The sequence below is a fragment of the Thalia democratica genome, chromosome 8 (genome assembly GCF_965202585.1).
Source record: "Thalia democratica chromosome 8, ktThaDemo2.hap1.1, whole genome shotgun sequence".
Taxonomy (NCBI): domain Eukaryota; kingdom Metazoa; phylum Chordata; class Thaliacea; order Salpida; family Salpidae; genus Thalia; species Thalia democratica.
The window spans coordinates 44,374,247-44,386,097 of record NC_139172.1 but is presented as its reverse complement, the minus strand read 5'-3'; the positions used below and the strand labels follow the sequence as shown (position 1 = coordinate 44,386,097).

The following is an 11,851-nucleotide window of genomic DNA, read 5'->3' as shown; positions in this document are numbered from 1 at the left end:
ATCTAAGAGCTGGCGACCCGGTAACCGAAAGGTTCTTCGTGCTTCGGGTCCTCGGACCAAACATTTTGATTGTATTTTTATTGTCGTTTAATTAACTATATTATTGTGATAAAAGATGAATCTTTTTTGCTCTGAAATCAAATAAGGTTTTCAAACGTTGAAGCTTTGATTTTTTCAAGCATTTTTTCATAAAGTGTAAAATGCAAAAAAAAAGAAGGTTAAAGTATTTTTCAACCTATCCACTTAAGTTTTTAATGTATCAAACTTTTTTATCCTGTTTAAAATTAAATAACTGATAAAATAGTTATTGCAAACTTATAAAAGTTTTCAATTTCAGCATTGAGTTTCTCATTTGATATCATAGATACACAATAACTTTTTGTTTTAAAAATCTTACCGTTGACTTGAAAATATAACTTAGTTCATGCATATTGGGATTGTTTTTAATCAGAGCCAAAAACTCACTAATTTTAGCTGTTTTTAAGGTTTTATGCGACACAAAAATGTCTACAAAAATGAAAAATACCTTTGTTTAAGTTGTTTGTTCTGTTTTATCTCTGGATTCAAAACTATTTTTCGGATTCCATTTAAAATAAAAAAACAAGTTTTAATTGTTTTACATTACGCTGTCCAATGCTGACAGCAACAATGTTAAAAGCAATAGTTTTTTTATGATTGAAAAATTTTCAAATTTTTATTTGTAATTAGTTCTTTAAAATGCAGTTGTGAATTACATGTAAAAATATTTATTTCGGTTATAAACTGGTTTACAGTATTAGTGTTTACATGTTATAATGCAGTTGTCGGCTGCCTTTTTTAGAATTAAGTCATTGGCCAGTATCTAGAGTATAAGCTTCTTGAGGCCACACTATATAGAAAGTTACCAAGTTAACATATATATACTTATATACATATATATACACTAAGCACATGTGGTTGTGGCTGAGAGGTTTTTGGATTTTAGTAGATTTTATTTAGCTCCTACTGTGCTGCTTAAATTCTACCGTAGCTGCTTCTTAATTTGGGTAATTTTCGGAACATACGCTAACTAGTTTGTTTGGAAATAAAGTTTATAAATAGCTTGTATGTGAACTTTATCTTTTATAGTTGTTTACAAGTGATAGTATGGTTAAAATGTTATATATAAAAAAAGTAAACTCAATAAGGAAAAAAATTTGTAAAGGTATTTCTTTTCTAATTTTGAACTTGTTTTCTTACTTTATTCATTTTAGAACTTATTTTTAAATCATTTACAAATGTTAACTTTAAACTAGTAAGTTTTACTAGCCAGTGTAAGTTTCTGCTTAAGTTTAGCATTTTATCATCTTTCAGCATTTTAAATTGAGATATATTACATGCCACAGTTTAGTAAACTGTAATTTTAAGTAAAAATTATTATTTTTTAAATTTAATATAAATTTATATTACTTTAAATTACAAATGCTTACTTATCATTTATAAATTCTCACTTGAAGACTAATTGAAAAAAACACTTGCATTTTTTTATAAAGAGAATTTTATCTTAGCTTTAACGTTTTATTAAGGTGAGTTAAAGAAATACGTGTATATGTAATTTACATTTAAATAAAAAAACTACGAACAAATTAATGTAATTAAATATTTGCACACTTGATTCTGTAGGAAAATAAAGCTGAGAGAAAATGAAAAGAGAGCAGAAAATAAAAAAAAGTTGAGCGTTTAATACAACAGCAGTAACTTGAATATGCACTAGAAAACCTAATCGACTCTTTTACAGAAAATTATAAAAAAATTTAATTGTTTGTTTATTTGGAAATAAGTTTGTGTAGCAGCTATTAAGTATAGCTTTTAGTATATATATTAAGTGAAGCGACCGACTTAAATAAAATGTTCTAATAAAAAGTAAATGAATGTGATAAGTAGTTTGATGGATATTTTGCTGTTCAATTCGGTCTGTATTTTACTGAGGTTTTTCAAATTGAATCTTTCTTCTTTTCATTTCTGTTATACAAAACTTGATTATCAAACACTTGAACTTTAGTTTTAAAAGTTCACTTTAGTTTAAAAAAAAAAGCTAGCAAACTAATTTTCTACAACACCCATTAAACTAATATTTAATATTAGTTAAGGCATACTTCTCTTTTTTAATGAAAGAACTTAAAATAAAAATATCATTTTTACTTTAATTTTGATAATTGTTGTATAAAAAAATATTATAATAAAAACCAACGTTTTTTTTCAGCACCAACCTCCTGAACTGTGAAGGTGTATCTCGAGCTGATGTCGACTTCTTCCTCGGAGCTTGCCTTCCCTTCGTTGATGTCTCCATCAGAGTTTCCTTCGTCTTCTACGGAGTTTGTCTTGTGGATATCTTCCAAGGACGCGTCTACATACTCTTCCTTCGTTTCGTTCTCTATTTCTAAAAATATATTAGTACGTTTTGCTAGTTTGCATCATAAACCATGGAGTTAAATAAGTTATATATATATAAACATCTCAGAACTATAGTTTTCAACTAGACTGTGTTTAGCTAATTGTATAACTGTGGAACAACGGTACTTGTAGTAAACATTCATGTTAAACTATCACGAAGTTTTTGTTTACTTCAAACTAGACTTGTAACTTTTTTTTAAAATACCTTAAAGATGCACACTTTAAAGTTTTAATATCTGTATTTTTGTTGTTTTGTTTTTGACAAACAAGACCACTCTCAATGCAGCTTTATTATCTTTAAAGAGGCTAAAGCTAATAATCCCAATAGCAAAGTACAAAGAAACAATAAAAACTGTAAAATTTTAGTGTCAAAAGCAATAAAGCAAATCATAAACTTTGTGCTTGTAATGTGTTGTAAAATAAAATCGTTTAAGCCTTTTCTTTGTTAGCTTTTCGGTAAGAGATCTCAATATAGTATACATTTATTTTATGGCTGTGACATTTTAAACTACTTAGTATAGCACACTGGTTTTCAACACTACTATCTTAAGTCAAATACTGGTGATTTTTGATAAGAAAAATATAAAAATCTGTAAACAAACATGCTAACCTTTGTTGTTAATTTCGCTGCACACCGAGTTCTGACTGTTTGTTGTCGAGTTTTTGTCATTGCTGTCGTTGCTGTGATGAAAAAATTAATTGAAATAAAATTACTAACAGTTTCAAAAATTAATAAACAAATTGGTTAAAAGTAGAACAAAGTTTCAACACAATGTTTATATAAAACCAAATAGCCTTATGATAACTAGAGAACAAAAAAAGAAAATGACTGAAATATAAGTACAACAATGGAATAGTTATGTTTGTTTAATTTAGTTATGGCTTGATTTATATGCGTTTTCTTAACAACTCTAAAATACAATGATGAACTAAATTAAAGGCTTACAATGCGCAAATTTATACTCAGTTAGTTGGATAAAACTTTATAATTTAGTTTAAACAAAAAAAGTACTAACCTTGAACCATTTTCGTCTTCCTGTGCAGAAGATGTCTCACCTGAAAGTTTGTTTATTTTATGTTTTTTTCTTTTTTCATTGATCCTTAGATATATGACTTACTTAATAATTCTAATCTATATACTACATCCTTATAACAAACAGAAAACTTTAATTCAAGAATTACTTTTACCTTTACTTTCGGGCAAATATACGAATGAGGTTTGTCTGAACCGTATTCAGTCATTAAACTTAAACAATTTGAAATACCTTTAAATACTTTGTTTATTAACTTTTACCTTTATTTTCGGGCAAATATACGAAATGAGGTTTATCTGAGTCGTATCCAGTCATTAAACTTAAATAATTTCAAATATCATTAAATATTTATTTTATTTAATTAACCTTCATTTTCTGGCAGATATACGAAATGAGGTTTATCTGAATCGTATCCAGTAATTGATCCGCTGCAAACTGAAGATTCGTTCTGAATACTGATGTTCTCGTCTTCTTCTTCAGCCTTTTGAAAAAAATGAAGAGTTTTTAAATATTTGTTTTACTATTTAATATTTGAGTTATAAAAGTTTTTAGATTATTCTTATATTTCTGCCTTTCAAATAGAGTAAGTATAAAAGTTCTGATCGTTGAAAAACGATTCTTTTTTTTAGTTTTGTTGATAATGTGGGAGAATTTAGAGGTATAAACATTACAAAATTGATGTCTTAGTGATCTTAACTTACAAAAATATAAACTTAGTATAATATCACACATTTGAAATACTTATATGCAACTATTTAAAGCTATCAACTATTGACGTTACTTGTATGGAAAAGTACTCAGGTTTTTAAACTAAACCTACAAAATTTAACAGCTTACATTTAATGTAATTTAACTAACAGTTAACAACACAAACCTTTGTAGCGTCGACATCTACTTGAGGCGGTAGAGAGGGTTTCCTGTGCGGATAAGGAGAACTGACGTGCAAGTTGGCGTTAGATCGAGGTGATCCCAACTCTGCTTCCAATGCGTTGAATGCTGTTAAATGATAAAAATTATTCAAAAAAAGTTCTAAAAAATCTACTCACAGAACCTAAATTTAGGAGAATTATGAAAATTAAAATGTTTAAAATACAAGCAAGTTTGAGTAAAGCTAGCTTGATTATGAAACTACTTGTCATAAATAATAACCAAAGACATTGTCAATAGCGAGAATGTTCGAAATATTAGATAGATTAAAAACAAGACGAAGAGGATTAATAATCAAACGATAACTTTAGCTATACACATGGTTAGAGCCAAAATAAAAGGTATTTGTAACCTGATAGGTCATGAGAGTCTAATGATATTGACTGGTTTGCTTCAAATGTCTCATCACTTTCATTTTTATCAAAGCTTTGTGCTAGTTCGTTTTGACCGATTTTAGTGAGTGCATCTTTCAACTCAGTGTCTGTAAAGGTTAAGAGTATATAAACTAAAGGCATAGCTAAAGCATGGAAAAATATGAACAATACTTAATTTTTTTTTATTATATTTACAAAAAATAGTTAAGTTAACAGCAAATGTTTACATAGATAAAATAATGAAAGATATTTATTTTTGAATAAGTTGTTCTGGTAGAGCTTGTTTCGATAAAACAAGCAAACTTTTCTGAACTTCAGGTAACAAAGTTAAAAAACGTATCTTTATACTTAGTAGTGTAACTAAAATACTTGTTGGTATAATTAAAATATTTTTAACAAAAATAGTTATGAAAACAAAGAGAGACTTTAATAAATGTGTTTTAAAATTTATACAATACCTTATAAACAAAGCAAAACTAATTAAATTTTATCGTCTATTTCTGTAATGTAATTATTTCTCACCAAGAACTTTCTCATCACCCTCATCTTTCCCTTCCTTCCAAGCATCAAACATGGCAACGCACTGACCCACGAAATCTGAGGAGTCTATCTCCATCTGGATCCTCCTAACTCTCTCTCCGGGGATTTCCAGTTGCCTTGCCAACCGCGGCCACTGGATCCCCACCCCCGTGGCGACGCGAATGAGTTGGGGTCTCACGTCTCGTTGGGGTTTGAGACCCTCTGAATTGTTCAAATTGGAAAGTTAGTTTGTTTGCTAATAAGAAGAAATTAATGACTGCGAAGTAAATGGTGTTTGGGTAAAAAGATATTGCAACAACTTTTTCTTCTCGTATGAAAAAAGACAGTACATTTTGACAATGATACTTTTTAGTAGGATAAAATTGACAAATGTTTTTTAATGTTAAAGTAACAAAAACTAATTGGAACAGTAATTGATTTTTTAAAGCTAAGATTTTAATGTTGACAGTGATTTGATGTACATTTGGTCGGATAAAAGTAAGATATAGCAGTAAACCAAAAATAATACGGTACTTTCTCAGTTTTGGTCGGATATACATTTAACAGTTTTTTGGCCGGATACATCTAAAAAAGTTACAAACAAAAAAAGCATTTAAAAGGATTCAATACGAGTTAAACAGTTCAAACAAAAAAAGCTTTTTCATACATAAGATTGATAGTAATATTGCCTGGTAAGTTTTTGAATCATGGTTAGTATATCATATTAAATAAAAAAGCAACAAAGTATAGTAGTACAACATAAATGACACAACACAAACAAAACAAACAACAGTAGTTTACAACAAAGCCCCATTACTAGTGCATAAAAAACAACAAGTAATGCTGAAAAAAAAAAACAAACAAGTACATAAGTTATACGACTGTAAACAAGCAACAACAGTTTACAACAAGGTCTTACACAATATACATTCAATAAACTTAAAAGTTCAAATGAGGGACTGAATACACGGTGTTCACATTACTCATATGGAAACAACTAGATGTGAAATATGTCAACTGCAAGGCAACACAACGAGAAACATACAGGCGACAAAACGAGCTCGCTATTACGCCACCTAGCATACATAACAACACCGAATAATTGCCTTTTCTGATCGGCGCCGATATCTCGATTATCCGTTTGTGGGCTGGTGGCTTGCTTCGTTTTACCGACAGAATTTTTGCGCGCTTTTTCGGAACTTTTTCGGTATTAGAAGGCTCTTTTTTGGATTTCTTTGTTGGTTTTACGTTTGGCTTTGTTGATTCAGATTTTTTTTCCAAAGGTACTAATAATTCCTTTTTCATTTTTCTTCTAGTTGATACGTTTGTTGAGTCAGATATTTTCTCTAAAGTAGCTAATAATTCCTTTTTGATTTCTTTTCGAGTCGTTACGTTCGAGTTCTCGTTGAAGTTGGACCTCGGAATCTTCGACACGAACTTGTGGTTGCCTGGGGCAGCGGTTTTATTTACGGGAAAATCCCCCTTCAAAACCTCACCGCCTGACCCCAGGCAATCAGCTAAAAAAGAACCGCTCTTGCTCTTCAAGTTAGCACTGCCCCCGAGAACCGCCGACACATTCTGACTCGAGCCCATCGAGTCCTGGCTCATCGGAGACTGGACCTGCCTCTCTTTTTCCTCCTGTAAAGACATCTTGTAGGTGTACACGCCTTCCTTCAACGCTATGTACTTTTTGCCCGCTTGAGCCTGGCCCTTCAGCGTGATTGACCTGTCTTCGGGGTTCCCCGGCGAAGAGACCATGCTCCTGGAGCGAGCCGACTTGAGAGAGTTGTTGGAGGATGAGCGGGAAAGTGGGGACATGGGGCGAGGTGAGGACAGCTTGTTGACTGACTGAAGCTGCTTCTTCGCCAACGTTTTCTTGGATTCCGGTTTCTTAACGGGGGTTTTTTCCACGCTTGTTTTCGTTTTGCCGCTGCTAGACTGCTTTACAGGCGGTTTTGATTTTTGCGTCCTAACAGGCCTTTCCACAACGTTCTTGTTGAGGTCTTTTTTAGCTTTTACTGCTCGTTTCGGCGTCGTTCGATCGTGTAAGCTTCTTTGCCTCGTCTTAGATGCTAAAGATCTGCTACTAGACGCCTTGGTTGCTGATGCCAACCTACTACCAACCGATTTCTTGCTGACATTGCTCGACTTCGAGCTCCTCAACGACCTCTGCTCCCTCAGCACCGGAATCTTGCTCCTCGGCTTCTTCTTTATCATTGTGACGTCACTAGTCACGCTTCTGCAGTCCAGCTCCTCGAAGGAAGTGGTGTGAAAGATCTGCTCGGACATTATCGAGTCGGTGAAGCTGGCGCTGGTTGCAAACGATTCGTTGTCATTAATATTCGTTTCTTTCTCGGGTATTACCCCGTGGTGCCCGCTCAGGTACACGTAGTCCTCGTTGGTCGACTCGAACGCCACCTTCTCCAATTCCAAATAGCTACTGATGGAAGATGTCGACATCGGCGACTTTCCAACAACTTGGACGTCACTACTAGGCTGCAGTTGAAGTGTCATGTTGTCTTTCTGACTGACGACTGTGGACGGAGAATCTAAAGGAGCATCGACGTTTACGGTGGCGACGAACTGGGAGAATTTCTCCGTGAAGCTGCGCATGTGCTGCTCCTTCTGCTCGTCGCTCTCCTCGTCCGACAGGAATCCCCAGCTTTTCGAGAGAGGCGAGAGAACCTCGTTCTCAGGGATGGCCTGCAGCGGTTGCGAGGCAACCGAGTCCTCCAGGTTCGAGTAGCTCGACTCGCGCCCCATCGACATGTACTCGTCCTCTTCCTTCTGTTTCGGGAAATCCCCGTTGTCGAAATCGGCGTTGTAGCTCCCGACCAGGGACGTGCTTTCGGAAGACCGGGGCTCGCTCGACGGGACAGCCACTGCCGTTTTCGTCGAGTCTGTGCTCTCCGAAGGTTTCCTTTCTGACGAGCTTCCACTCTTGCGCTCCTCCAAACAATCCGCAACTTCTGCACTTTTCAGCGAATCAAACGCGTCTGCGATGTTCACCGAACTGGTTGCCCTCAGATCGTCGATGGAACCCTTGTGGGTTCCGTGCAGATTGTCGGGACTGACGCTCGTCGCGCGACCGCTTTGGTTGTTTCCGTGCAAAGAGCTTGCAGGTATGTCGTTGGCAGGAGAATTGTCATCTCGTACCGGACTGCCTGGAGAAGTGTCACATGTAGGTCTATGCAACGAGCTTGCGGGTATGTCGTTGGCAGGAGGATTGTCATTTCGTACCGGACTGTCTGGAGATGTGTCACATGTAGGTCTATGCAACGAGCTTGCGGGTATGTCGTTGGCAGGAGGATTGTCATCTCGTACCGGACTGTCTGGAGATGTGTCATATGTAGTTTCATGCAACGAGCTTGCAGGTATAATATCGTTGGTAGGAGATATGTCGTATGTAGGTCTTTTTTGCGTACCTGTAGTATGTTTATCGTCTGTTATCAGGTTCTCTGGAGATATGTCATATGTAGTTCTATGCAACGAACTCGCAGGTACATTGTCGTTGGTAGGAGACATGTCGTATGTAGTTCTGTTCAGTGAACTTACAATAGGTCTTTCATCGGTTAGTGGAGATATGTCATATGTAGTTTCAAGTAACGGGCTTGCAGGTATTTCGTCTAAATCATCCGGAAAAATTTCATCTTTAAACTTGTTTAACGAGCCTGTAGAAGGTACGTTATGTCTTGCTAGGCTTGACGAAGATATGTCATCTAAAACCACACTTGCTTGAGATTTGTCACTAGACGAACTACGTTGTTCTAGTTTTGGTGTCACGGCGGCCGAGTCGAAGCTTTTTTGGGTCATTTTCAAGCTTTGCAGACCTTTTCTTATTGCTTTACTGCACTCCAAAGTATCAGTACTTTCTTTAAAGTCTGTTAAAAAAGCTGGTCTTTCGTAGTCTTCAAGCAACTTATCAGTACTCTTTTCAATCGCTTTTTGCGATGAAATTGCTATATTATGACTCGTGACTTCTGGATTAAATTCAGCGTGATTAAGTCCTTCACTCATTGAATCTTTAATATCTTGCTTTTGTAAATTAGTAGAAGCATTACCGTATTTCGTTTCGTCAGTGAAGTTTTCACCTAAAAACGTTTTGCTAAAATCATACGTGGATGGACTTTTCGGTATTCCGACTTTACAAGAGCTACTTTGTTCATGCTCGTTTTTCTTGGTACTTTTTAAATCTTCGTACTCATTGTGCAACAAACTAGGGTTTTCAGCGTAAACTGGTTTCAAGCTGTCGAGGGGATAGTCCTTTTTAGTTGGGAGCAGTTTATCGGTTTCACTACCGTCTGAGTCACTCAAGTATTTTGCTTCAGAGATATCAACATTTTTCTGTGCTTTTGTTAGTAGCAACGGACTGTCTTCACTTTCGTCACTTTCGCAGTCTTCCGATTCCAACAGAATTTCTTTCAAGCTCACCACATGTTGAAGATCATTTTTGTCAGAATTATTTTCCGTTTTATCACTAGTTACGTTTGAAGTTTCTTGATCGTTTTTAAACAGGCGATTTTCTACGAACTCTCCCCAGTTGTCTGCTGGAGTTTCAGTTTTTGCAATTTCTTGTTGCACTTTATCCGTGCAGCTACTATTATCTCTGTCAGAACTTTCCCTTTGTTCATTTTTCTGTAAAACGCTTGCATCGGTGCCAATAAATTCTGCTGTGTTGCCGAACACATTATTACTGTTTTCTGACAGCAAAATATTTTCATTTCCTGATGTTTGGTCATTTTTGTTTCCCGTGCTTTCGTAAACACTTTGTAAGATTCCAGAACCTTTTAGCTCGTCATTTGTTTTGACTGCAGACTCTTCAAATATGCACTGTCTACCCGTTAAAACATTAGTATCTGCTTTTTCTGCATCGTTTACGACGTCTAAACTTTCAAACTCTGCCTCATGATTACGATTTGTTGATTTAATCAGGTCAGGTGACTGTACAATATCATGAATTGTCGAGCTTAAAACTTCATTGCTTTCTTTGCATTTTTCAGCACTATCATCGAACCTGTCAAAAGCTCCCTGGAAACCGGGTGACAGCTCGTTGCCAACGCTCAGCGAGTCGGTAGCTATGGTAACCTCGTTCAGGGAGTCTGATGAAACCGCCATGTTTTTGTCGAGGGAATCCACCGAAAGCTGTTTGCTAACGTCAATGGAGTCTTCGTCTATCACGTCACCGCTTTTTAGCTTCAGACTGTCCATACAGCTGTCTTCGTCTATATCTTGTTCGTTTTGCATTTCACTAGATACTTTAATTTGTACAGTTACTTTTTCGTCAAAGTCCGTAGACTTTTCTTCAGATGTAGGTCTTTCGGCTTTGTCATCTTTGTCCAAACGACTACTGGTAGAAGGATTTTTGAATAAGTTTTCACTTTTAATTAATGAACTAGATTCAATGATTGAAAAAAACTTATTAAAATCTGCACTTTTTACCGAACTAGCGTCTTCGTTGTCCGAAAAGTTTTTTGGTGCTAGAAATTCGTTCTTACTTTTTGAATCCTCTATTAAGTGTTTAGTTACACTAGAAGTATTTGATATTTTTTTGCTATATTCGTCATCACTAATATTTTGTTCTTTAAACTCAACCTCATTTGAAACTAAATCTGCGTTTTTAACTTCATTTTTATCATTGTTCATGGTTTCAACACCTAAAAAGTCAACATTGCCAAAAACTTTTTCGTTTAAGTCATTTGACAACCTAATTTCAGTGTCTTCACCTGTATTTTGAATAAACTGAGTTTTTTCATTCTTTGACTTCGACTCTAAACAAGTTTCACTCTCATTTTTACTTCCAGTAGCAAGACTTTCATGCTCGATCACACTCGAAACCTCTTCAAAATTTCTCGTCGAATCTTTATATATAGTAGAGTTACTATTTGTATCAGACCCCAAACCAACGCATTCACGTTCGACAACTTCTTTTTCAACACTGTTTTCTGCGGTAGGTGTTGAAGCATGTTCAACTTTTGAGCTGCTATCAAAAGCTTCAAAATCATTAAAGCTCACTGCCACATCAAATTTATCAACCAGCGTGGAACTAGTGTTGTGTTCGGTTACAGAATCTTCGCTATTTTCAGGAGTTACTTTCGAAGTGTATTGTTTATTCACTGAATCATTTTTTGTGTCTAAGTTTGATGTATAGTCATTGTTGTTTCCTTGTTCAGGCGAGACAAGACCGCTTGTACTTGGTTCATAATGATCATTTGAAGCTTTAGTTGCTTTAAAACTCTCATTTTGGAAGCTATCAGAACTTTTAGTATTTAAATCGTAGGTTTTAACCTCTACGTTATTCAAATCACTACTTCCATTGTTCGATACACTCTGTTCATTCAAAAAACCACTAATAAGTTCTTTTGCTGAATCGTCTTTACGTTTTTCACTATCTCTTAAAGTATTTTCAACTAAATTTTCAGATTGTGACGTAGAAACTTTGCTTGACTTTTTACAAATTTCGTATAAAGGTTCAACGCTTACACCAGTACTTAATGTTTCGACATTTTCTTCAATGATTGATTCGTCTTGTACTACTTTATCAAGCCTTCCAGAATCTAGACAACTTTTATTTGAGACGTTGTGATC

The 11,851-nt window shown here is 35.0% G+C and overlaps 1 protein-coding gene across 1 annotated transcript in view; it reads right to left on the bottom strand.

The window, feature by feature from the left end:
• Positions 1–1,528: 1,528 nt before the first annotated feature.
• Positions 1,529–11,851, bottom strand: part of LOC145841981 (uncharacterized) — a 53,393-nt gene continuing 43,070 nt past the window's right edge. Inside the window, exons 39-46 of the mRNA XM_082949308.1 lie at positions 5,270–5,488; positions 4,726–4,854; positions 4,321–4,442; positions 3,813–3,927; positions 3,429–3,468; positions 3,023–3,093; positions 2,210–2,398; positions 1,529–1,980 (exon numbers count right to left, since the gene is read on the bottom strand). Coding sequence (XP_082805434.1) covers positions 1,940–1,980; positions 2,210–2,398; positions 3,023–3,093; positions 3,429–3,468; positions 3,813–3,927; positions 4,321–4,442; positions 4,726–4,854; positions 5,270–5,488 — 926 coding nt within the window. The 3' untranslated portion in view covers positions 1,529–1,939. The remainder of the gene's footprint in view (positions 1,981–2,209; positions 2,399–3,022; positions 3,094–3,428; positions 3,469–3,812; positions 3,928–4,320; positions 4,443–4,725; positions 4,855–5,269; positions 5,489–11,851) is intronic.